This window comes from Podarcis erhardii (assembly GCF_964252035.2).
Source record: "Podarcis erhardii genome assembly, chromosome: 14".
NCBI lineage: Eukaryota > Metazoa > Chordata > Lepidosauria > Squamata > Lacertidae > Podarcis > Podarcis erhardii.
The window spans coordinates 42,326,942-42,354,642 of NC_138503.1; the positions used below are offsets into that span (position 1 = coordinate 42,326,942).

General features: G+C 45.2%; 1 protein-coding gene across 5 annotated transcripts in view; it reads left to right on the top strand.

Moving 5' to 3' along the window:
- PRKAR1B (protein kinase cAMP-dependent type I regulatory subunit beta) overlaps positions 1-23,525 on the top strand; it is a 110,246-nt gene extending 86,721 nt beyond the window's left edge. For all 5 annotated transcript variants that reach the window (XM_081839964.1, XM_081839965.1, XM_081839963.1 and 2 more), the window contains 2 exons: positions 21,989-22,070; positions 22,854-23,525. In XM_081839964.1, coding sequence (XP_081696090.1) covers positions 21,989-22,070; positions 22,854-23,026 — 255 coding nt within the window. In that variant the 3' untranslated portion in view covers positions 23,027-23,525. The remainder of the gene's footprint in view (positions 1-21,988; positions 22,071-22,853) is intronic.
- The last annotated feature ends 4,176 nt before the right edge of the window (positions 23,526-27,701 follow it).

Sequence of the window (27,701 nt, forward strand, 5' to 3'; positions counted from 1 at the left end):
AAACGTGTATTTTAGGAGAAAAGGCACAGAAATAAAACATATTTTTAGGGGAATGCATTCAGAATGTGCATTCTAGGGGAATGTGCACCCAATTTAAATGCATGCTTTAAATGGGATGGAACAGATCTCAGACTGAATGCATTCAAAACTGACACTGAACAAAATATACAGGTTGTTGTGTGCACCTCTGTCGGACACTTGCTGCATATTGGGCTATGTAAACAAATAATCTGACCTTAGTATATGGAAGTTTCCTATGTTCCCAGTGTGTAACAGGTTTGCAGTTTGATCTGTGAAAACTAGTGAACAAAGGCGGGGGGGGGGGGAAGTATTTTAAAAACCTCCTGTCAGTTTTCCCCTCCCCCTCCCTTGTCTTCCTTCAGACATTTTTGAGATCTTGTTTCCCACCCTGCTTTTTCACACAACAACATCAGGCTTTCCCAGCCTGGGCAGATGTGGAATGCATCTGCTGGATTTTCAAGGTCATGGAATTATCCCATTTGAGATTCCTGGCACTGAGGTGCAGAACCTTAAGCGCCGTGCAACGCTTGTTGCCATAAAGAATTATATTTTGGCAAGTGAACCTCGTAACAGATGCACAGTCCCGAAAAAAACAAAAAACAAATTTGCAGCCATATCATAAACTATCACCACTGTATGTGTGTGTGTGCACAACACTCGGGAGATTTTTGCCTTTCTGATTTCATTGGTATGTGTGCTTTTAAGGTATTTGTTTTGAAGAGTCAGGCTATATATTTAGCTGGGTCTTGCTAGTTTTCCAGTTTGGCTATAAAGCAACCCCATATATAATGTTAGTGAACACTGGGTGGGGCAGTGAGGTGGGACAGATTCAAACAGCCGATGTCTCCACCCTACCATAAAGCAATCTCCATCCTCCCTGCAGAGAAACAGCTGTCTGAAGAGCTGTTGTTCATGAACCCAACACATGTTGCTTTAGTTATGCAGGTCTGGTGTAGCGGCTATCACACAGGTGATTTTCCTCCCCAGCCCTTAGGAAATGGAAGCAGAAGTGGTCCCCTGCTTTTCATGCAGACGGTCACAGTTCTAGTCCCCAGCACGAACTGTTGAAAAGGATATAGATAAGCACAACTGGGACATATTTCTGCTTGAGATCCTGAAGCGGTCAGAGTAGACAGTTGTGAATTTGGTGGGACGCAAGAGTCTGGCTCAGAGTGAAGCATCTTCATGTCTTCTTCCCTCCACCTGGGGGAATCCCATGGCATCGAGAAAGGGAAGGGGTTGCCCTCAGCCTTGGCAGATGTCAAAGGTTAAAAATGGAATCTTCTGCATGTATCAGAACCAGTGCCATCATCACAGAAATGCAGTCCAACCTGGTGCTCTCCAGATGTTGGCAGATTATCAGTCCCAGCCAGTGCTGCCAATGGCCAGGCACTTGGGTTGGGGAAGAATAATATGCCGACGAAGTGGCAGAGTTAAGCAGGTAGGAGCCCTACTTCCTGGCTTCCAGTAAGCTCTGCGGGGCAAATGGGTCGCAACCTGAGCCATCAGGAAGCAAAGCAGCGCCTTTCTTCTAGATGCTATGGTCCCTGGGGGCAAGGAACTCGTCCAGTCCTCAGTCCTAATAATGTTCCTGAGCAAACCCCTTCACATTTGGCCACATAAGTGGACTTCCTCTCCCTGTACAAACCTGCCCGTTTATTTGGATCGTCATTACATTTAATTCCACCCACCCACCCCAAGGAAATAAAACCAAAAGCATACTAAGCAAGGCTATTGATTTAAACATTATTCAGATTGAGTCCTATAAGAAGGTAAAGGGACCCCTGACCATTAGGTCCAGTCGTGGTTGCGGCACTTATCTCGCTTTATTGGCCGAGGGAGCCGGCGTACAGCTTCCGGGTCATATGGCCAGCATGTCTAATCCGCTTCTGGCGAACCGAAGCAGCACACGGAAACGCCGTTTACCTTCCCGCCAGTGCGGTACCTATTTATCTACTTGCACCTTGACGTGCTTTCGAACTGCTAGGTTGGCAGGAGCAGGGACCGAGCAATGGGAGCTCACCCCGTCGCAGGTATTCGAACCGCCGACCTTCTGATCGGCAAGTCCTAGGCTCTGTGGTTTAACCAAGAGCGCCACGGATCCCGTTCGCATCTAGGGGTACCACTGTATTGTGAGCATATTTTATGGAATTGCAGGTGGGGCATTCTAAGGCCACATTCACACCATACCTTACAGTGGTATCAGTGCTTTCAAACTGTCATGGCTCCCCCCCCCCCAAAAAAAAGGGATTTTGGGAGCTGTGGTTTGTTACCACAGGGGGTTTGAGGTCCCCTATTCCCCTCTCAGAGCTACATTTCCCAGAGTGCTTTAGCAGTCAATCCGTCTTCCCAGGGAACTCTGGAATTGTAGCTCTGTGAAGGGAACAGGGGCTTTCCTAACAACTAACAACAAGCAACAGCTCCCAGAATCCTTTGGGGGAAGCCATGGCTGTTTAAAGTGGTATTGGTGCTCTAAATATATGGTGTGAGGCCTTAGACAGGAACCGGGAACCTGTGGCCCACCAGATTTTGCAGAAATACACCTGCCTTTGTCCCTGACAATTGGATATGCTGACTGGAACAACATCTGGAGGGTGAAAGCTTCCCCATCCCTGTTCTAGGTCAATCAAGAATTGACTGGAAGGAGGGGATGACAGCACAAGGAAGGGAGTGCTGGAGAAATTAAACCCACTGAACTCTGAGCAAGTAGCCGCATGTCACAATGTCTCCCAGCCAGAGGTGCCAACTTGAATAAAATATTGTGTGGGCCCAGGTAAGCCCAGCCCCGCATAATCGATCACATGACGCAGCACACACACACCATTTGAATGCTCATCAATTTTGTGGGGGCCTGGCCACTGCAGATATTTTATTGTGGGGGCTGAATCCCCCACAAAGACCCCTAGGAGTTGGTCCTTATTCTCCCAGCTTCCTGCTCTTTTGTAATTTTTAAGGCTAAGGTGTCGAGGTGGCCTCGTGGGATGTTATCTGCAGACGGTTCTTCAGAGTGGGAGTTGTTTTCAAGAACTCCAACCTGAGCCTCTCCCAAGGCTAGCTTTAGTAGCAGAGCATCAAGGAGGGAGCTGGACTGATTCAGCTGCCCGAGAATGCCGTAGTCCACAGCTGTGGCAGCCCATCCTGGCTTCTTCAGCTCCCACGCTTCCCCCGTATCAGATCCTTTGGCTCTAGTTCTCGTCAGCAAGCACCATATATGGTCCGGAGTTATGTCATGGAACTCCTCTCGGTATGCTGAGAGAGCTGTCCCTCCCTCCCCTCCCCAACCCCCTGATATCGGTTGCATGTTGAGAACTTCATGCTGGATTAGCAGTTGGGCTAAGTGCCATCTTGTTGATGGGAAACCATTCAAGCAACGTTAGGGAGATGGAGGAGGGTGCAATTAAAAAGGAAGCAAGGAGACGATGCCAGATTAGTTCATGTAATTTATAGAGACCCAGTTTTCCACTGAGTTAAAGGAGCCAAAGACCCTTAGAGCATCTCAGCCAATGGCAGCCTGAGCAATTTCTGCCTGCTATGTCCCTCTGCGACATTAAACTAATCCAATTCAGTTAATCCAGTCTAATCCCAACCTGGTGCCCCCTATATATTTTGGAGTCCAGCTTCCATCGCCCCTGAACACTGACCTGGCTGCCTGCAGCTAATGGGAATTGTAGTGCAAAATCATTGGAGGGCACCCAGTTGGAGAAGGCTGAGCAAAGCCATCAAAGGTTTTCCATGCTCGCCATCACAACATTCACATCAGATAGGAATTCTGACATTGATTTTGGTGAGTTGTGGATGCTGGCAACCATTTCCCTCTACTTAAATTGCAGGCCATGGGAGCTCTGAAGTGCGGAGTAATTGCGCCATTTAACTTTCTAATTGATTGCAGTGATTAATATATCTAATCCTTAAATGAGAACAGGTCAGATTTTTAAGTGCAGATTTATTTGTTCCTCTTTCTGCCCCATGGCTGAAGGTGGCTTAAGAGAAAATAAATCTAATAAAAATAAAGTACCCAACAGAAAAATAAGAAATGTTAACTAAAATTCCTATTATTATTATTATTATTATTATTGGGTGTACATGCTGGAGACACAAACACCACATGGTCTCAACCTGGCACATAGGACCAGCATCTCTTAGCTTCATCAGGTGAAGACCTTCTGAGCATCCCACCCCCAAAACTCTTTCACTGCCATCTTGGAAACAACATCATTTTTATCAGAGCAGCTGATGGAGGCGGAAGCCAAAACATTTCACCACATAAAGAAAAAATAATAACACTCTGCTTCATAAATCACAGTAACATGCATATTATTTTAGTGATTTACCAAATCCAGGCTTGAGTGAGGTTCATGGCATCCATTTGTCTTGAGAGACAATGAGGGAGTGCACCTTTGGGGATGAAGTCAAGCCGTTGGAAGGTTACAGCACCTGCTGTAGAGACTGACAAGGGAGAGACATGTTTTGTTGCAGCTGGGGCAGATGAAGGTGTTCAGCTCCAGAATGCCTCAGATTTTGTTTGTTTGTTACTGTTGCATGTTGGTTTTGCTTGCCTCTTGGCCTGGGTGTTTCATGTCGCCCTAAAGCCTGCTCAGTTAAAAACCTCTGTTTAGAATGATAATGCAAGCTGATCCACTACTGCTGATTTGTGTGGCCAACGCTGGAAGAAACGAAGGAATGGTGTGCGCTCTCAACCGCTTGCCATCTTAACCTGAGAGAAATCCCTTTGGTTCAAACACACACAAACACAGCCAGGCCAGGCGTGAGAACTTCTGGGTAAATGTCTTCTGTCGGGATGAATGGAGCCAAAGGCCCACCTTAGGCACACTTTGCTATCAGGCCTGGTAATCTCTTGCAGAAACACAGCCTGATTAATTAGTAACAAGGACTGGGAAGGCTGTCCAGAAGGAGCTACAAAGGCTGTGCTGCAAATCCTCCACGGTCACCCATGTTTTGAGTCGGCTGTGGCAGCAATCTCCTCTCAGCTTTCTTTTCCCCCTCCCCTAGTTCCCAGTGATCCGTGCAGTCATCCTTTTGTTCAATACAAACAAACTAAGGCGGCAGTGCCAACTCCACTCACCTGGGAGCAGGTCTCTTTGAGTTCATTAGGCCATAAGGGAGCTCTGCCCTTGTGTCCAGCACATCCTACTCACGTATGGACCCATAGAAATGAATAAGTGCATACCCTCCTGTTAACTCACAACTTAACACCTCCAATATTTCTCCAATAGAAATAGGGGCATCCACAAGAAAAGTGGGACATTCCGGGATCAAATCAGAAACCGGGACGGCTTCTGTAAATCCGGGACTGTCCCTGGAAAATAGGGACACTTGGAAGGTCTGCAGGCATTAGGCATGCCTATTAATTCGTGCCTATTAATTAGGCTTAATGATTTCAGTGGGTCTGCTCTGAGTATAACTTTGTTGGATACAGCTCATGGTTGGAATTGTGTTTGTCTGTTGTTGTTGTTGTTGTTGTTGTTGTTGTTGTTGTTGTTGTTGTTACACCCCACCCATCTGGCTGGGTTTCCCCAACCACTCTGGGTGGCTTACAGCATATATAAAACATAGTAAAACATCAAACATAATCTCTGACCACTGGTCCTGCTAGCTAGGAATGATGGGAGTTGTAGTCCAAAAACAGCTGGAGACCCAAGTTTGGGAAACCCTGGTTTGGAATAAAAGAAACTAAAGTGAATATAGATTAAAAGGATTTCAGAAGCATACATGGGCTGTACCGCCCAATTGGAGCAAGGGGCAGAAACCATGTCCACCATGTGCAAGTCAATGTGAGAGGTAACTGGAACATGGAAAGAAGTTTTAGCAATAGGTAAAGGGGGCAAAAAGATGATGGAACCAAAGGGATGGGATTTGATGAGTTCATGAACGCATGAAAACATTCTCCTCCACATCATATGTGGTTCGGTGGTCTGCAAAACCTGGGTGACTGATCCTTACTTGGGCTACCTTTCCCAGCCTTGCAACATAAAAAGAATCCACAAACGCCCCGAAGAATGTCAACCTCAAGCTTCTTTTTAAGTACCCAAAGCTTCTCTTTTGCATGCTCAACATGTAGCACAACAAATCAGTAAGGCTGGCTTTTAAATTCACATCTGGGATGATAGCTTCCTCCAAGCAGTTCAGCCTCATCCAGATGTAATCTAAAACATGTGATTCATAAACCCCTTAAAATTGAGGTTTACGCTGGAAATGCCGATACGTTCTTAACTATGCTGGGAGCTAACAGTTCCCACCACAGGCTCCTTTGATAGCTAGAAGGGGAAAGGTGATGTATTTGGGTGTGTAAATCTAGTGTGCATTCACTTCCGACAAGTGTCACAGCTTACAGATCACTTGGACTTCAGAAAGCTTTGAAAACGTCAAGTTTTCTTGGCACTTCCCCTTTTATGGATGGTGAAGCTAGGACATCCTGCTTCCTCCTCTTTCTGGACTAAAGCCAGTTAGCTGTTGTCACTGAAAGGCAAATTAAACGTGGCTGTGGCAGATGTGGGCTTCTGTTCCCTGTTCACACATGAAGCAGGAACATCTACAGATGTTGCAAGCATTCAGGCAGGAGCACCCACAAAAGCTGACCATTGCTGTCAATCACAGCCCCTTAATTTGGTGTGTGTGTGTGTGTGATCAATGCAATTTTCTTCTTAGCGCAACTTCCTTACTATGGTAAACAACTCTCTTGAGATTTGAGAATGCTAATGGAGGCTGGGATGCTCTCTTGAATATTGCCAGTATACATGTCGATTAAATATTCAAAAATGCATTTGAGATATCCCTATGTAGTCAAAGCTTCAGACAGACAGACACACACACACACACACAGAGAGAGAGAGAGAGAGAGAGAGAGAGAGAGAGAGAGAGAGGGAAACCTGCTGTTACCAATGGTATTGATCCATCCCGTCTTTTAGAGACTGCCCAAAGGCAGAGCCCCTCCTTCCAATCCTTGCTTCAAGGTTAAGGATGTAAGAAGGCACTGTTTTTCATTCCGTCCTGCGTACTTCACTGTTTTCATTCCGCTGCAGTTTCATCATCCACCCAAATCTGTTATCTGTCTCATTGTCTGCTGCAGCAAAATAATGTACCGGTAACTTGCATGATTTACATAGTTAATTATATAGAACAGTGCTTTTTTTCTTAAAAAAATTGTTTAGGGGTACTCACATTTTGACTCAAGAAAATAACAATTTTATGGTTGAAATAAGGGGAAATAAATACAGTCAATGGACAAAAGTACAAAGATTCACAAAATGATTAGGGGTATGCGTACCCCCCCCAGAAAAAAGCACTGATATGGAGTATGTAAATCACATTTTCATTACATTTCCCCACCCCATTTATTTCACTGCAAAGGAAATACAATGCAAATGGGTGCAGGAGGGGAAGAAATGTAGTCAGTTTGTGGACTGAAAGCTACAACAAGGGCAAATGCATACTGCATTCACTAGATTGATTTCTGTTCAGGGCATGCGATGGACAAGCGAACATTTCCGCTCCCATTTCTGTTTTTGTCGGAATCCTGCAACATCCCTATGTAAGGTATCACGGAAAGGGCTTCTTGAAAATGATGTTAAGTGGAGTAACGCCCTGGCTATTGGGATGGATTAAACCAAGCTTTCCTTTGTGGAGGACTTTTCAGCCATGTTTCCAGTAAAAAGGAGCTTCATGGAGATCTGGACATTAATTAACATGTTGTTTCTGCAGGCAATAGCAAACCTTTGTTGAATTCTCCCTACTCTCCGTATAGTAATCCTTACCCATGGACAGTAACCCTGACCTTCCCAGTGGCAGCCAATGGAATGGAGCAGGGCAGAGAAATGGCAACAGGACAGAGGTCAGTTTTCCCAGGACCAACTAGTAGCTGAGAGCATATGCTTTGGGGTCCTGGGCACAATCTCTGGCATTTCCAGATAGGAGCTTTCCCTGCCTGAAACCCTGGAGAAGCCACTGCCAGTCAGTGTAGACAACAGATGGACCAATGACCTGACTCAGTTTTAAGACCACTTCCCATCTTGTGGTCAGTTGCTCCTTCATTCTTTCCTTGTGAATCTGCCGGTGCACTTGGCTCATCAAGGGAAATTCTGCTGTATGCCCCTGCTACTGCCTGAAGGGTGCTGGGTGGAGATCAGATAAAGGGTTTTCTCAGTTACTCTGTCTAGGTTATGGAATGCCCTCCCCAGAGAGACCCGCCCAGCCTCTCAGCGGCTTGCCTCTCACTGAACAGCAAAGATGTGGCTTTGCTCACCAACCATTTGGCCTGGGACAAATGAAGACCAGTACCTTTCCTGCTTTATGGTCCTGCAAATTTTGTATTCTCAGGTTTTAGTTCTGCTCTGCTATTGTTGTTTGCAAAGTTGGCGGTGTGGTTTTCTTTGTCTGATTAGTTTTAATACTGAAGGGTGTTGGTGCAGGCCACATCAAGGGTATCTGGACTGAAAGATGGGATAACAATGCTTCTGTAAAAAAAAAATGTCATGGAGGGCTTTAACTTGCCAGCAAGGCAGTTTATGATGGCAGACCTACATACAGTGGTACCTCTGGTTACGTACTTAATTCGTTCCGGAGGTCCGTTCTTAACCTGAAACTGTTCTTAACCTGAAGCACCACTTTAGCTAATGGGGCCTCCTGCTGCTGCCACGCAGCCGCCGCATGATTTCTGTTCTCATCCTGAAGCAAAGTTCTTAACCCGAGGTACTATTTCTGGGTTAGCGGAGTCTGTAACCTGAAGCATCTGTAACCTGAAGTGTATGTAACCCGAGGTACCACTGTATATCATTGTGTCCAGCTGTGCTCTTTGTGGAACTATTTTATTGGGTTCATTATCATCCCCCGAATGCCCACTTGTTAAGCCAAAGGCAAGTATTGAGAGCTACATAGTTGCTGTTGCTGGACAGAATCATCTCTGTCCACTTTTAAATGACGCAGAGTCTCTTTTCCACCCTAGCAGCTGTGCAACACCCATTCAGCCAGACGTGGCTGAATTCCAAGGATTGTGTCCAAATGATTAATTCCACCCCCACCAGAAACACAGGGATCTACCTTATTACTGAGTCAGACCACTGGTCCATAGGGATGGGTACAGACTTGTTTAACCCTGCACGGATAGTTCAGTTGGTAAGAGGGTGGTGCTGATAATGCCCAGGTTGCAGGTTCGAAACCTGCGGGACGGCTGCATATTCCTGCACTGCAGGGAGTTGGAATTAATTTTCCTAAGGGTCCCTTCCAACTCTACTGTTCTATGACTTCACCAGCATTTTAGTGTAAATTTCTCCTGATATACTTGCTTTGTGTGTGATTTGGCCCAAGATACACACACAAGCACAAAAACCCTAATAGTTCGTATCTTTGTATGTTATCGTCTCTGTTACATCCATGTTCACACTTTACCCCTTTACAGTGGTACCTCTACTTACGTTCACCTCCGGTTACGTATCCTTTGGAATACGTGCGCAGCAAACCCGGAAGTATTTTTCCAGGTTTTGTCGCGCGCACATGCGCAGAAGTGCTCTACACACCGCGCGCATGTGCAGAAGCGGCACGTCCGGATACACACACCCTGGGATCCAACCAGAGCTCTGGAATGGATTCTGTGTGCAACCGGAGATACCACTGTATATGCATTCTTGTACACATCCCTTGGCTGTAGAACTGCACGGGAAAATCCAGAGACGCATGTATTTTAAAAGGTGGGCTGCCTTTTGGCTTGCGTATTGTTTCGGAAAGGGCCAACTTTGCCTTGAAATGTGATTGGAATCAATTTTCTCCTCTGCCCTTGCTGGTGTGTCCAGCTCAACATTGTGTATCCAGAGTTTCAGAAAGGAAGTGCTCCTACTGGGAAGTCCCAGGTTATGGCACCTGGGACCTTCTGCATGCAAGGCAGATGCTCTTCCACTGAGCTATGACCCTTCCCCGAAGGACAAGATATTCAGAAATGTCTCCTTTTTATTCCTGCTCAGGCACCGCTTCCTTTGCCTACTGTAGCTGCTGCCCCAGCCACCAACCTTAACATCCTTTGAGAGGCTTCAGTTATGATGCCTGTCTATGGTTCCCGCTACACCCCCTCCGCTCAGTCTGCGTGCATTGCTGTCTGCTGAATATTTTCACAGGGTAGCAGGTGGTGCTGGGAGTAACCCGACCATAATACAATATTATTGGCTTAAAACAATTTTCTCCAGAAAGGCATTTGGGGATGGGTTACTCGAGCTAGGGCTGTTCTGCGCTGCCTCCACCTTTCAAATCCTACCCACCCAACTCCCCGTCTCTCTCTCTCTCTCTTTTAAAAATCTTATCTCCTCTCAGTGGCATAGCATGGGTTGTCAGCACCCGGGGCAAGGCAAGTAATTTGCGCCCCCTAACCCGTGGATTTGCGCCCCCTAACCCTAACCCCCAGATGTTGCGCCGGGTGCGGCCGCCCCCCCTGCACCCCCCACGCTACGCCACTGTCTCCTCTTCCTTCTTTCCTTTATTTGCATTCAATCCTGCTGACTTGGTAGGAGGCGGCAATTCTGCCGCGTCTCTGCTCTGAACATGGTAGCTGCTAAGGTCAATTCCAAATATGAAGAGCTGATGAATAAGCCATTATCGAGCTGCTTTATATGTTGACTCAGTGGACATTTCCTGGCTTCGGAGAGAAAGCAAAAGAGAATGGCGAGCTTTGTCGAGTGGAGGAATCTTTAAAATGCAACATTTCTCTCCCCCCCCCCAGTCTCTTCTCCCCCTTTTGCAACTTTTATGGCTTTGTCCGCTGGCATGTCTGAAGGAGGAAAACAGAGCCTGCTTGGCCCTGTGCCACACCGCTTGGCACAGAAAGATCTGGTGTCAGGGTGCATGTTAATTCTGCTGTTTTCCCACAGACGCTGGTGGTTATTTTTTTTTTTCACGGGCAAAGTGTCCTTCAGGTGATTCTTTCTGGGTTGACACCTGAATGCTGCTTTCAGAGCTGATGCACTTAAATAGGCCAGTTTGTCTCTTAGGGTGACAGATCCCCTCTTTCGTAGTTGTGGATCTCCCTCTCGCTTGGGGTTCTCTCATTCTCTCACCATGGCAGCATTGCAAGTAGGGCTGCAAGAGTGAATTGATTTGATCTGTAGATTAATCAGTGTGGTTGAGAGAATTAAAGACACACTTGTTTCTTTCTGGGGTGGGTGTGTGTGTGAGTGGTAGCGAGAAAGAAAATATTAAAAGTTGGATTTTTCCTCCGAATAGCAAGCGTTTGTTATTTTTTATTAAGCACAAAGTTCATTGGGATCACTTTTTCACCCTCAGGACTGAGATGTTTCCTGATAGCTTGAAATAGATGGGCATAACTAACTTAGATCCATTAATTCTAATAGGTTTACTCTGAGTAGAACTTAGTTGGCTACAACCCTATGGCAACTGGTGACATGCTCTGTATGTCAATGGTGAGTAGTTTACAAGAGCAATGATAATAATGTGTTGGTTTTAAAATAATAATAATCCTGAATAGGGTAACTGTGCCCTTGAAGGACCAGGTGCGCAGCCTGGGAGTCAATTTGGACTCATTTGGTCCATGGAAGCGCAGGTCAGCTCTGTGTCCAGGGCAGCTGTCTACCAGCTCCACCTGGTACGCCGGCTGAGACCCTGCCTACCTGTGCACTGTCTCACCAGGGTAGTACATGCCCTGGTTATCTCCTGCTTGGACTACTGCAATGCTCTCTATGTGGGGCTACCTTTGAAGGTGACTCAGAAACTACAACTAATCTAGAAAGCGGCTACCAAATTGGTGACTGGGAGCAGCCACTGGGACCATTTAACACTGGTCCCAAAGGATCTACATTGGCTCCCGGTACATTTCTGAGCAATATGATGTTGATGATGATGATAACCACTATGGTTTAGAGCAGTGTTTCCCAACCTTGGGCCTCCAGCTGTTTTTGAACTACAACTCCCATCATCCCTGACTAGCAAGACCAGTGGCAAGGGATGATGGGAATTGAAGTCCAAAAACAGCTGGAGGCACAAGGTTGGGAAACACTGGCTTAGAGTAGGGGTGAGGAACCTTGGGTCTAAGCACCAAGCCTCTCTCTCTCTGGCCCTCAAAACCACACCCCTCACTTGCCCTGCTTCACAATCCAAGTTCTTTTGCCTGGCTGGAATGTGTCCTTGAACTCAGATACAGTGGTACCTCGGGTTACAGACGCTTCAGGTTACAGACTCTGCTAACCCAGAAATAGTACCTTGGGTTAAGAACTTTGTTTCAGGATGAGAACAGAAATTGCAGCTGAAGGCCCCATTAGTTAAAGTGGTACCTCAGGTTAAGAACAGTTTCAGGTTAAGAACGGACCTCCGGAATAAATTAAGTTCTTAACCCAAGGTACCACTGTAATGCCTCTTGCTTTCCTGGGCATTACAGTGCCCAGTGAGAGAGGGGGGGGGGCTGAATGTGGTACAAGCCAGCCCACTGTACAAAGGTGAAATCTGCATTTGCTAATCCGCCCACTTTTGCCTCTGGCCATGAACACTTTCTTCCCTGGCCCTTCCCATCACTGGCACGTGGCCCCTGCAAGATTGCCCACACAGCAGTGTGGCCCTCAAGTGAAAAAGGGCTCCGTGCCTGATATACACCTAGAAAGAAGCAGAAGCAGGAGGAGAAGGATCTTTTTGGGCACACACAGAAATAGCCACAAGGCAGGGGAGAAATGGGGAGACAGAGGGATCCTTCTCAGAAGGACAATCCCTCACGAGTAGCGTGCAGTAAAAACAACTCAGCCCAGGAGGCATTTCCGAGGGACCCATGAAAGGGCAGGGTTAAAGCCCAGACATGGCTCCACCCGCCTGCCCATTAATCACCAGGAAATTCCTCTTCCTTGATCTTTTCTCTATTCTTTCCAAATTAGACTTGGGGAGCGCTTTTTTTAGAATGCCTGAGTCATTGCAAAAGAGGGTGTATACCTTGACCGGTGGTGGACACAGCATCTGTGTGTGTTTTAATTACAATCAAACATTTGTGCCAAGAAAAGCTGGATCCAGTGATTAGCATGCATTATGTGAAGAGGTTCCTGCAGGTAGAGGGAAGGGAGGAGAAGTGTTTGTCTACTTCCTCCCTTACCCTGGAAATGCCGGTGGTGGAATCTGGGACCTTCTGCATGCAAAGCAGGTGTTTTACTACTGAGCCCATTTTAAGCACCTTACCCCCCCCCCCCCACAAAACAGGGTTGCTGCAGATACCGCAAAGCAGAGCGGCAAGGAAACTCCATGCACCCAACCATCTCAATTTGTCCAAAGACCTACATTTGTATCCATATATATGCATTGACATGTGCAAATCTTTTAAGGACCAAGCAATGAGCCCTAGATAGAAGACCCCTAGATAGAAGTTAATGTTAATGTTAATGTTAATGATAATAATAATAATAATAATAATAATAATAATAATAATAATAATAATTTATATGCTGCCCATCCAACTGGGTCGCCCCAACCACTCTGGGCAGCTCCCAACAAAATATTAAAAACACAATAAAAGATCAAACATTTTAAACTTCCCTGAACAGGGCTGCTTTCAGGTATCTTCAACAAGTCAAATAGTTTCAGGTATCTTCAACAAGTCAAATAGTGGCAGGCGCCACTACCGAGAAGGCCCTCTGCCTGGTTCCCTGTAACCTTACTTCTTGCAGGGAGGGAACCTCCAGAAGGCCCTCGGAGCTGGACCTCAGTGTCCAGGCTGGGCAACGGAGGTGGAGACGCTCCTTCAAGTATACAGGGCCAAGGCTGTTTAGGGCTTTAAATGTCAGCACCAACACTTTGAATTATGCTTGGAAATGTAGCCAGTGTAGATCTTTTAGGACCAGTGTTATAAAATAATTGTGTTCTAAAAATTCTAACGCTTGCCACCGCAATGCTGCTTATGACATGGGTTCAGTCTTTCGGGTTCAGTCCTCTTAGATATGTTTCTCTGTCCTTTCTGTAAGTTTCCCCCGGGGCACCGACAGGCTTAGGAGATCCTTGGCACTCCTCTTCCAGTAGCCCATCATTCACAAAGTAGCATGTGGCTGCTTGGCACGAAATAATTTACAATTTTGTTAAGTAGTCACCAGCCCTTCCTGTTGCTTGGAAGCTGGTGTCTCCACAGATTGAGAAATGCCTGTTTCATCACATTAATGTCGAATTAATCTTCACGGACCAAGAAAAGAGCGAATCAGTTGGTGGACATCACTCCAAGAGAGTGTTTGCTTTTGAAATGCAAATGTGAGGCCTGTCCAGGCAACCCTGATTCAGAAGGGGGTAATCATTATAACAGTCAAGAAGCCGGAGTAGGCATGCAAGGAAAGGCTGGTGAAATTGAACTGAAATTGCTTGAAATTACGCCGGTGTAGGGTTTAAATTAAAAACAGCTGCTCTGTCTTAAAACTGTTTTTTTGGGTTTTAAAAACATCACCTTGAGGTTGGGTTGAATCTCAGTCCATCTGCTGGAGTTATTAGTCTGTCTGCGTTTCCAAACTTGTAATTCCAGCAGTTGCGGCTTCAATAACCACCTTAATTCAAACTAATAATGACCATGAGCCACAGTGTCAGTCAGTCAATTTCTGGTAAATTATCAAACACATGACCAAAGAGGATGAAAAAAAAATACTTCTGTGCTGTAAATGTATTTTGCACTCGCAGGGTTTTGTCCAACTACAGCAGCAGGAGCCAAGAAGAGTTTCCATTGACTTCGCCGTGACTTGGATTGTGTTTTCGTTTGGCTCATGCTAAGTAGTAGCTGAGTTTGTTTTGTGTGAGTTTTCCCTTTTTCTTTTTGGTATACTATCCCACATTTTACACTAGTAAAATGTTCAGTAGTTTCTTTGCTAAGCCAAAATTCAGCAGCGGTGCTGTAATGGAGAAAGTAGCTGTAGCTGTTATAACCTGGTTCGTTCAGACTGGGCAGGTGGGCCATGTTAGCAGCAGCTGTAGGGAGCTTCCCAGCAGCACTCAAAGGAGTGGCAGTAGTTTATAGCATTTCATTAAAAGAGCAGTTCCTTAAAAGAAAAAACTCCAGTTTGCCTCAATGGGAAAATAAGTGGTAGGAATGTGCAACAGTTGTCTCCGCCTAAGAGAAGAAGCATGCAATGGCTTTGCTCAAAACCAGATAACATTTATTGGAAAAACAGTGCACGCTCATCAATCAATATAATTCATGCTTCTGATTTATTATTGAAACCGTAATTTAAAACTTATAGAATCCTAGCATTGTAGAGTTGGAAGGGACCCTGAGTGCCATCTAGTCCAACCCCTCAATGCAGGCACCTCAACTAGATCATGCATGGCAGATGGCCATCCAACCTCTGCTTAAAAACCTCCAAGGAAGGAGAGTCCACCACCTTCCAAGGGAGTCCGTCCCACTGTCAAACAGCTCTTGCTGTCAGAAAGTTCTTCCTAATGTTTAGTCCGAATCTCATTTCTTGTAACCTGAATCCATTGGTTTGGGTTCTACCCTCCGGAGCAGGAGAAAACTAGCTTGCTCCACCTTCCATGTGATAGCCCTTTAGATATTTGAAGATGGATTATCATATCTCCCCTTGGTCTCCTCTTTTCCAGGCTAAACATCCCCTACTCCTTCAACCCTTCCTCATTAGGCTTGGTTTCCAGACCCTTGATCATCCTGGTCTCCTTCCTCTGCACATGTTTCAGCTTGCTAGCATCCTTTTTAAATTGTGGTGCCCAGAATTGGACACATCATTGGCTATCATATGCTGTCTCAGTTTCTCTCTCTTACTTTATATAATAACTGGGTCCCCCCCCCCCTTAAACTTTTTAAAACTTAAAAAAACCCAACCACACAGGTACTAAATCAAGTATGTAAATGAAATACCACAGGTATGAAAATAAATTGCAAATTATGGGTGCAGCCCGGAAGGGCAGCTGGAGGTTGTTGGGATGCTGTAGACCGCCTTCTGTAGGACAGGAGACAGAGGATGGACAGAGGGAGAGGCCCAAGGCCAACGACCTCCCCGATGCAACATCAAGAAAGCACCACCATTTCTGACACACACACCCCGCAGTGGCCAGCCAGACACCTGTGGGGGGAACCCACAAACAGGATCACAGTTCAACAGCATTCTCCCCAGTAACTGGTATTCAGAAGTATGGTGCCCCAGAAAGTGGAGATAGTGGACAGCCTTCTCCTCCATGAATCCAGTCCTCTTCTATAGCCATCTAAGTTGATGGGCATCACTGCCTCCTGTGAGATTGAGCGCCATGGTTTTAACTATGCGCTGTGTGGAAAAGTACCTGGTTTTGTCTGTCCTGAATCTTCCAGTGTTCAGCTCCGTTGAATGTCCATAAATTCTAATGCAGGTATAGGCAAACTCGGCCCTCCAGATGTTTTGGAACTACAACTCCCATCATCCCTAGCCAACAGGACCAGTGGTCAGGGATGATGGGAATTGTAGTCCCAAAACATCTGGAGGGCCGAGTTTGCCTATGCCTGTTCTAATGTTAGGAGAGAGAGAGGAAAAACTTTTGCGTACTTTTACAAACTTCCATCATGCCACCTCTTTCCTCAAACTAAAAAGTCCCATTGCTGCAACCTTTCCTCATAGGGAGTCTCTCCGCCCCCTTGCTAACTTTTGTTGCCCTTTGCTGAAATGTTTCCAACTCTGCAATATCCTTTTTGAGGTTAGGCAACCACGTCTGGAACAGAGGGAGGAACAATGACAGTCCTGGGGTCATTCCCCCTCATACTGGAAAGCAGAGAAGCACCTCAGAAGACTATCATCATGATCAGGCGGTTTTGTGGCAAGCAGGACTTCGTGACTGTGCAGGACCTTGTAAGCCTGAATTGTGTCCTGAGCTGCAAACCAGAAGTGTCTTAACTGGATTGCAAACCCCACCTAGAAACAAGATGGCAAGCCTTTTTTATCAGGACTTGGGCCAAAATGTGCAACCAGGAAAAGCAAAGGAAATGGGTTTCTCAGCACCTTTCCATCTGCAGTCAAGTCTCAGCTTTTAACTCCTATGAATCAGGCTTTGCAGCCAGGTCTTCCCAGCATTTGGTGCATGTTCCATCATTTCAAAATGAAGCATCATTCAGTGATTTGGTGGGTTTTGTTTCTTAGGAGAGAGAGAGAAAAACCCTCATAACTTCAGAAGGGATGCAAGTTCATGGGCTGTTAATTTTAATTCATTTTTAATGTCCTAAATTATGACGCCATAAATAAGCTGTAAATTTTTGCGCAGCAAGTCACCGGGGCATCTGAAAGCCATTAGGAAATAACTGCGCTTTGCTGCAAACTGAGATGGTTTGCCATAAAGGAGTGTTTGGGGTGGTTGGCAGGGGGCAGGGGGAGGCAGACAGGTGCATGGGGCAGAGAGGGAGGGGAAGCAAGGATACTGGATGGGTGGCAAAGGCAGCCTGTTTTTAGGTCAGCGACTCCTGTTGTTTTTGCAACGTGATGCTCATATTTACTTGGAGGGGAGGAGAAAAGGCTCAATGATATCAGTTACTGGGAAGAGAGAGACCCTCCAGTGCTTTTTCAAAATTCCTGAGATCACCAAAGATTTATCATTCCAGTCCCCAAACATTTATTAGCCTGGAGGGCCAGCTTCTCTGCTCACGAGGTCAAACGCCCTTCTCAAACCTGAAGGCGAGACCTGAAGTGCTGGGAGCTCATAGGACCTAAAGATAAAGCTGCAAAACTTTATGACTCACACAGTAAGTCTCAAGTGAGCAACGCAGGGAGGCCATGAGCCCTTGTGCACGTGGCCAGTGTTTTCAATTCCAATACTGTAAAATTACCATCCAGAGGTCTGTGATATCCATATGCAAAGAAGGCATCGGTTTTCGTTCTGCCCTGTATCCATCACACGCAGTGTTGTTTCCATTCTGCTGCAGTTCATCTTCTGCCCATAACTAAGCTATTCATCTTGGTCTCTGCTCTGGGGAAAATATGTATTTATGAATTAATTGTGTAAATCACATAATTGCATTGTCATGCTATTCCACCCCAATGGGAAGCAGGAGGCAAATGTGCTGGGCTGGAGGGGCAAAATCAAGTACGTATGGTTTGTAGACTGAAAGCAACATTGGTGTTGTTGACATCCGTCTGTCTCGGGAGAAAATAGAGGAGTGCACCTTGGGGGATGAAATCAAACCATTAGAGAGTCATAGCACCTGCTGTGGTTGTAGAGACCAAAATGGGAGACATGTTTTGTTGCAGCCGAGGCAGATTAAGCAACAACAGTAGTCTCAGACTGAATCCCTGGTCTGGAAGCTTTATTTGTTAGGATAAGTGTAGTTGGCCAATCTGTGAAGGCAAATTCAAAGTCTGTGGGGCTGCAAGTTATGGGCACACATTTATCTGTGAGGTTGTTAAATTTCAAGTGTATAAAAATAGGAAAGGAAGAAATGAAATAACAACTGTGGTCTTGTTAGATAGGCAGAAAAATGCCTGAGTAGTACCCATTAAGAATAAATCAGTGTTTATTTGTATCTCCCCAGGAGCCATTGTTCGCTATAAACGAATAGCCTGTTGTTTCCATGGTTTCATTAGAAATCTATGTAATATATTAGAGTTGATTGAACAGTGTTAAGGTGCACTGATGTGCATTGAGTGAATCTTTCATGAACTAAATGGCCCCCATTGATTTATAAACAACCATTGAAGGACTGACAACCCTGGTAGAACTCATAGGACCCTGTTTTCCTTTCTATGTCCCTATTCGTCCTTATCAAAGGGTTGTTAACCATTTAGGGTAGTCAGAAGAAGTTTGGGGGAAGCAGCATGGGTCTGGAAACATCAATATTTGTGCATCACCGAGTGACAACGGCTTACCGTTAGTGGGTTATGTTATCAGTGTTTCTACAACTGGTCTTCACATCCTTAGCGGACGGAATAAAGTGGATTCATTGAGATGGAAGATCCTACAGGGTTTATATCAAGTGTAAAATGGCATGGCTGTTGGTGATTAATTATGAGCATCCTGTCCTTTGCACCCTGGAAAAGACCATATTTCCAGGAGGGTTGCCCCTAGCAGTGCTCCAGGAAGCATTTGTGGAGCGCAGGGCTTTGCAGCAAGAGGTGAAATGATATAATCTGATCTCACATCTGCTTCCTGTTGTCTGGGTATATCAGAGGCTTTCTTTGGTCTGCAATAGGCCCATTCTTGCTGGGCAGAGGCAGAAAATGTGACTGTTGAAAAAACAAGAATGGGGGGTGGGGTGGAATTTGTCTGGAATAGGCATTGCTCTCTGCTGCCAAACTGAGATATTTTGCTCCTTCTACATCTTCTTTTTTTAATATTGTGGAGGCTGGCCATCTCTGCCCTCCTGCAGCAGATTAAGAGTCACAGTATTCCTTGGATTCAGAAGGCAGACAGCAACTGGGTGGCAGAAGAGATTGCTCCAGATAACTCTCCGCTATTGGGCTCTGATATGTGGAGGGAGAGCGAGGGGCTGTGGGGACACACTGCAAGCATCAGGTTTGAGACCAGACAGGGTGGTTTATTCTCTTTTTCCTTACAGAATGCAGGAGTGCAAATCTCTCCCTGCCTGCCTGCCTCCCTCCTTTCCTCTGCAATAAATCTTAGAAACTGAGACATGAAGGAGCTTTCATTCCCAGATAGCACAGACAAAATTATTTGGCTGAGTAATGAGCGTTTGGCCACAATAAGGGAATTTTATTTTTTCATAGCAACATGTGAAACCTTGTGCCGATTCGGGCCACTCGGTCCATCTAAACCCAGTATTGTCCACTCTGACTGGCAACAACCCTTCTGGGTTTCCAGCCGAGACCTTGCTCATTCAAAGCAGTGGCTGTGGTGGCTGAATGAGTGAGTGGAGGACACTGTAGCTGCACCTCTCACCCAAGGAATCCTGGGAACTGTAGTGTGTGTTTTTTAAAGGGTGCTGTGAATTGTCATTCCCTTAAGGAGGATTCCCAGGATTCGTGAAGTGGGGAGAGGAGAATGTGCTTCACCTGTATGGTGTGTACGCAGACATAGGAAAATATTTGGCAGAATGCAAGGCAGCACCTGAGTGATTAAGGCTCTCCTGCATAATGGCCAGAATCTCTGGGAGATTATTCCTACTCGGCCACTGAGAGCAGCAGGTATTAATTGGGCAGTAGTTCGGCACGTCTTCCAAAATGTGCAGACCTGCATGATGCCCTCTAGCCCTTTCACTTGGCTGCCACAATCTTCCAAACACGAGACTCATCAGACAACGAGACTCCTCTGGGCGAAGGAAAGACTTCAGAGGTTCCTTCGCTGCTCCATCTTTTTTTTTATTTTTTATTTTTTAAGCCAAGTGAAAATTTAAGCAAACAAAAAACAGCCATAGGTTTCTTGTGACTAGTGTGTAGGGATAGATGTGTTTTGTGTCGATTCCACATGTCGGTTTCGTTCTGTCACTGAGGAAAACCTGGCAAGTTTTGCTAATGTTGAAGTTGACATACAAGAGGAATGCAGTCAGTGTATAAGGCAATACATTTACAGAAAGATGGGCACTATCTATTCAGTTCTGGAATGATAAATGATGACATTCCATCTTATAACTTACATCGATTTAATATTTTATTTTATAAGTGGTTTTTTTTCTTGGTACACCCCCCCTTTTTATTATACAGTGGTACCTCAGGTTACATATGCTTCAGGTTACATACGCTTCAGGTTACACACTCCACTAACCCAGAAATAGTGCTTCAGGTTAAGAACTTTGCTTCAGGATAAGAACAGAAATCGGGCTCCGGCAGCGCGGCAGCAGCAGGAGGTCCCATTTGCTAAAGTGGTGCTTCAGGTTAAGAACAGTTTCAGGCTAAGTATGGACCTCCGGAATGAATTAAGTACTTAACCTGAGGTACCACTGTATTTCTTCCATTTACCGTATTAATTACTGGTTGTTGAATTGCTAGAGTGAAAATTTACAATCAAACCTTTTTAAAAAGAAAAGAAAAACCTCCATTCTGTCTCCATTTTTGTATCAAATCTGCATTTAGCAACACACAATCATTTAAGTGTGTGTTTTACAACACTCAAGTATGCAATACTCTGCCCCCCTCCCACTAATTCTTTATTATGCAGGAAAGAGCATGAAATGGAAAACAGTAGCAGTAAACAACCACAATACAGTGGACGCTCAGGTTGCAAACGCGATCCGTGTGGGATGCACGTTCGCAACCCACAGCGGCGCGTCTGCGCACGTGCGGGTTGCGATCCGGTGCCTCTGTGCATGTGCAAAGTGTGATTTAGTGCTTCTGTGCATGCGCGACTGCCGAAACCTGGAAGTATCCTGTTCCGGTAATTCCAGGTTTCGGTGGTCCGTAACCCAAAAAAATGCAACATGAAACATCTGTAACCCAAGGTATGACTGTAGTAATAAGGAACAGCATAGGTACTCAGAGCATGACTGATCCCAAAGCAAGCACAAAGCGCCGTGCTAAAACAGATAACTTTGGGCTGTAATAGCTTGAGCTAAGGGGATGATTGGGATGCCGGGGGAGTGAGATGGCTGCCTCTCTCTTCACAGACATATTTCAAGACTGCAAACCAAACTTTGCCCAAGTGATCAGACTTCTTTGCGATGCTGAACAAGGTGTACTGAAACATACACATTTCTAAGTGTGTTTTATCCTTAAATGCTCATCTTAAAATGCACTTTGATACTTTTTTTTTTAACCAAGAACTGAACTGAGAAATTCAGAGAAGTGTAAAATGTGAAGGGGTAATTATCGGAGCAAGCCGGTCTATAGAAAGGCAGCCTAAGCTACCACTGTTCCAAACTCTGCTCAGGAAGAATTCGGAGGTACTTGACTCATAACAGCCTTTGGAACGACTGAGTTCTACCAGGTTGCTAGATCATGTGACCGAGGTGAAAGGAGTTTGGACTGCTTTCAACTGGAGGGGCCAAGTGATTAATCCTGGGACTTTCTACACGCAAATCATGATGGGCTGAGGTCCCTCTCCCAAACTTGTGCACTTAAGCAAAGCAAACCTTTCTGCCTCTGTTTTTCAGGGCACAGCTTCCGTTCTCCAGCGCAGGTCTGACAACGAAGAGTATGTGGAAGTTGGACGGCTTGGACCATCAGATTATTTTGGTAAATTCCCAATTTTATTTCAGTTTGGGAAACAGTCAGGAAGACAAGCAAGTGTAGGTTTAGTATGTCCTTGGGGTGGCTATCTGGGAGTGGCCCTGTTCCGTTGTGCAGGATGTGAATCTCCCTTTGTGCTTCCACATGAGGCCGTCGCTGAGGCGGCGTGACAGACTCTAGTGGCCAATTGGCTAAAGTAGCCATCTGAAAATTACTCAAGATGGCCTACAGTACGATCCAAATGGCTTGGAATGTAATAATATATACGAAGATCGCTGCTGGATCAGGCCAGTGGCCCATCTAGTCCAGCATCCTGTTCTCACAGCGGCCAATCAGAGGCTTTTCATAGGCCCACAAGCAGGGACTGTGTGCAACAGCCCTCTGCCCACTTGTCATTCTCAGAGATGTGTCTTCATAGGCATACTGCCTCCGACAGTGGAGGTAAAGAGGGATATGGCTTCCATTCCAACCTGTATTAGCCACAAGCAGCGCTGTTTCCATTCTGCTGCAGACCAGTTTCTGCCAAATACATTAACTCATCCAGCTGTCTGCTATACATAACTTACATTAACTTTGCATTGCATTCATTACAATGTAAAGGAAACATGATTGAAAAATAATTAACTGGGTATCATTTGCAGACTTAAACACACACACACACACACACACACACACACAATGTGAGACAATCCCACAGAGAAGAGAACAGAGGCTGTGATCAAAGCAACAGGTAACATGCAAAATCTTCAGAAATGTGATGATGGTATTTCCCCCCTCTCTCTCTTCCAGGAGAGATAGCCCTCTTGCTCAACAGGCCCCGGGCTGCCACTGTGGTGGCTCGTGGGCCCCTGAAGTGTGTCAAGCTGGATCGCCCTCGCTTCGAACGAGTCCTTGGCCCTTGCTCAGAAATCCTCAAGAGGAACATCCAGAGATACAACAGTTTCATTTCCCTCACTGTTTAAGTCATTCCTGCTGGCTGCCTTTTATGTTAAAAACTTGTGCACTTAAATTTCGACCCATGCCGTTCCATAGCTTTTTGAAGAAAACAAGAGACGTGTGTATTTTATGTATATTTTTTAAACAATCATGTCAGGGGCACTAGATATCCAATCATCATCTTTGTTATTATGTTAGAAAAAAGGCAGTAGAGAGCTCGATGAAAGTGGCTTTCGCGAACTATTTGTAGGATTTTTTTAATTTGTTTTTTCACATCCTGAATTACATTCCTGGTTGCCCTGGTCATGACGCCTCTCGGAATGCAATTTTAAACACTGAAAACCACACATTTCAGCATTTATTTTACCTAAGTGTGCTGAACAGCTGGTCGTATCTATGTTTCGTCAAACTGTAAAACAAAACACCTAAACCCACAACTACTTAACTTGAATATTCATCTTCAGAAGTCTTCTTAGGCGGATTAGATGTTTCCTAAGACCCCCCCCCCCAAAAAAAATTACAAAATCCCCTTTTAACATTTGTGAGAGTTGATTAGCGAATGGAGCCATAGTCCAACAAGGAGCAACAGGCACATATGCTCATTGAAATCACCAGGCTTAAGCTACAGAGAGAGTTGAAGGATATTCAAATCAGACTAACACCAAAACAGATCTCCCTTTTATGAATATCCTACCCTGAGTGCGCTCATCAGTGCGATAAGAGATCGGTGGCTCAAAATAGCAACATGGTGTAAGAAGTGGGTGGGACCTCAGCTTTGCTGCTCCACATCAAAGCTCCCTCCTGCGTTAAGGATACCGTAGCTCCACATGGCTCAGGAATTTGGCACCAGTGGTGAGGGAGGCTGCTTTTGGCACAGTCACGTAGCAGGTGACTTGGGCATGGCAATGGGACACTGACACTGCCAGAACTGAAATACCTTTGGGGGGCAATTATATCTGTTACGCTGCTTCCTCTTCTGAATCTAGCATGTTATTGAGGAGGGAGCTGCCTTACACTGTTAGACTGTAGTTCTACCCAGCTACATACCTTATAGCCTCCTCTGACTGAAAGGTACCGTATTTTTTGCTCTATAAGACTCACTTTTTCCCTCCTAAAAAGTAAGGGGAAATGTGTGTGCGTCTTATGGAGCGAATGCAGGCTGCGCAGCTATCCCAGAAGCCAGAACAGCAAGAGGGATTGCTGCTTTCACTGCGCAGTGATCCCTCTTGTTCTGGCTTCTGAGATTCAGAATATTTTTTTTCTTGTTTTCCTCCTCCAAAAACTAGGTGCGTCTTATGGTCTGGCGCGTCTTATAGAGCGAAAAATACAGTAGGTCTCCAACAGATCTCTTTCCCTCAACCCTGCTGCTCGAGACCCTCTTAATTGAAGATGCTGGGGACTGAACCCAGGGCCTAATGCATTTAATGCATGCTCTCCAGCACGGAGTCATTGCTGCTCCTTCACCATGGAGGAAGCATCAAGCAATGGCAAGTTCTTTACGTGAAGGAACGTGGCGAGTGGCAACTGATAGTGGAATAGGCGGAGAATGAATTTGGACAGTCTTTAAGGCAGAGATGGCCAACACAGCCCATAGAGTCAAATATGGAGCGATTTTGAGGGGGCAAAAATATACTGGGTTTGTGTGACCCCTGATTAGCAGCTGTGATCCCTGATCAGATTTTCCACCTTAAAAGCAAACAAACTGTAAAGCTTCGGTTTTGATTGGAGAAGTGAAAAACAGGTGGTTGTGGTGGTGGTGTTTAGCTGTATTCCCTTGCAATGTTTTCTCAATTTAGCTCTCGCTGACCCCCGCCCTCCCCAAGCATTTATTAGCCTTGCTGGGGCTAATGGTAATAATTAATAATGCAAGGTGTCTGCCCTGCTCAGCGTGGAAGAGAATTTTGCCGCTCCCCCTGCTGTTTCCCCTGGACTTCTGATCAGGTGCCAAAAGAGTGGCAAGATTCATCTCACCCCCTTGGCAAGGCAAAGCAGAGGACTGGCTTACAAAGTAGTTCTTAAGACATCCACACATGGCGACAAGTTACTACTTGGCAGGTGGTCCATCTGCATGGACTCGAGAGGTGAAGAAAACGCCAAAGAAAAAAAGAATCCAAATCCATAGCTTTTCAGAACGTGAAGTTTTGAAGCAATCGGTTTATATTTCCCACACTGGGAGCCAGTGTGGTGTAGTGGTTAAGAGCGGTAGACTCGTAATCTGGTGAACCGGGTTCGCGTCTCCGCTCCTCCACCTGCAGCTGCTGGGTGATCTTGGGCTAGTCACACTTCTCTGAAGTCTCTGAGCCCCACTCACCTCACAGAGTGTTTGTTGTGGGGGAGGAAGGGAAAGGAGAATGTTAGCCGCTTTGAGACTCCTTCGGGTAGTGATAAAGCGGGATATCAAATCCACACTCTTCTCTTCTTCTTCTTCTTAAATTCGCAAACCTTGGCAAAGGTCAGATCTCTTTGCTGTGGGCATTGCTTACTTGCACCCTGAATCTGAGTTTAGTCACCATTTGCATAAATGTCTAGATGGACATTTACGGAAGCAGGGAATCCGCTGCGTTCTGACAATAATTCATTTCAGTGATATTCGTAAAATGTGAACTGATTTTAGACTGTAGTTTGTAAGGTTGTCCACCCTTTTGAACTCACTAGATTTAACACTCTAATCAAGTTGCCATACAATATTTCACTCTGTTCATAGGCTGCAGGCACAGTTCTGCAGGATTCTGCAAGGCTGTGTGGAATGAATGGGGGCTGCCTATGAGACCTGTGGTGCCCTTTCATCTTCCAGTGAGGCTTGTTTGAGGCAGATTCCAGCTGGACTGTGTCCTGTGCCATGAATGTTAGGATGGGATCCTGTCTCTGCAAGAAGAGTTTCAGTCTCACGGGTTCCCTCCCCCTCCACACTTTGTTTGATCTTTGTAAACTGTGTTTATTATTCTTATTTATGACCTTGGTTACTGTTTTTGCATGCATTGAGAAATGTGGAAAATCAGATGCCATGTTAGATAATGTAATGGCACCATCTAAAAAAGGATTTTTAAAATACAATATATGTAATACTTATCTAAGACTCCTTGTGAAATGTTTTGGTATTCTGTCCTGTGTGGATTTTTTTTTTTTAAGAAAAAAAGCGCTTTTCTAAAAAAGAGAGAGAGAAAAGAGTGAATGTTTGATCGTTCTTTCTGTTTTGCTTATTGCATTTCATTGACTGCATTGGTAAAAATAAATAAATGTGCCTGGTGTAGTAATGCAGGAAACATTTGATCGCTGTCACATTGCGGAGAGTATCAGACTCACAGTGCAAAGGTTTATAGGTAGAAAAAGACTGGGTGCAATTCAACAAAAAATAGATGCACAAGTCCCATTGAAGTAGACGCATAGAACCTAGAACCCAGCTAGAGGTTGCATAAGTAGTGCTGCAGTGAATAATTGATAAAGTAGTTAAAAGGAGTTTTAAAAAACACACTTTTAATGGACAAAAAAAGCTCCTGCTGATTAACTTTTTCTAAAAACTATTATTTTTAAATAAAAAAACAATTGCATTGAAGGATTTTAACCTGCTAAGTACTAAAATCCAAATGCATTTATAAAAAGCTAATAAAAAGCAATATGTCAAAAAAGAATATTCTTTAAAATTCTTCCTTTTAAAAAAACTATGGTTTTTAATGCAAGAACTTCTTGATGGTAAGCCCCATGTTTTTCTCCCGTATGGAGGGAATTCCTCCTCCAAGAGATGCAGACATAATCCGTGCATGCACTGATTTTACCTGTAAGTAAAGGCAGTCTATTCTGAAGCAAGAAGCAGGATTTTTTCCCCCTAGTAGGCATGTAATTATGAACCTAAAAAGAGCCCTGCTGGATCCGGCCAATGGCCCATCTCGCCCAGCATTCCTGTTCTCCCAGTGTCCACCCAGGCATCCCTCAATCAGGACATGAGCACACAGTATCCTGCCTGCCTGCAATTCCCAGAAACTGATGTGCAGAAGTACCATATTTTTCCATGTATAACATGCTCCCATGTATAGGACGACCCCTATTTTGGGGGCTGCAACCAATCACACATCCCCCCTATGCACTTTCCGTGTATAAGACAACCCCTGCTTTTTATCATTATTTTCCAGTAAAAAAAACCTAGTCTTATACACATGAAACTATGGTATACTGCCTGCAACAGTAGTGAGAGAACATAGACATGGTGGCTAGAAGCTATTAGCAGTGTTACCCTCCATGTTTATGAGTCAGCAGAAGCATTTCCTTCTGTGTGGGAGATGGTCTAAAATCGATGAGAATAGTCAACCCGTTTTGAAGTGTTTTTGATCAGTGCTGCTGTCTAAAATTAAGAGATGTGAGTAGGGTTTTTCTGTCCGTGAGAACTGACAAAGGATCTCACCATTGCTTTACCGTAAAGTGGGGGCTAGCATCTTTTGTGCACAGTTAATGAAGTATTATTAATTTCAAATGGGACCTGGGCACCCCTAATTCTTCTGGATTGCACCCAGTCTTTGCAAGAAACCTGTCATTCGGCCAAAACCGCATTGCAATTATTGTTGTAACTGTTCCAATGAAAAGCAGAAATGTGGACCACTGGAGTGCATTTCAGTGGAAGCAAAATGAGCAATGTTGCATTTTCGGGATTACCGATTGGGAAGACGGGACGGAATGATGTCATGAATAAAATTCTTGGAACTTAGAAGT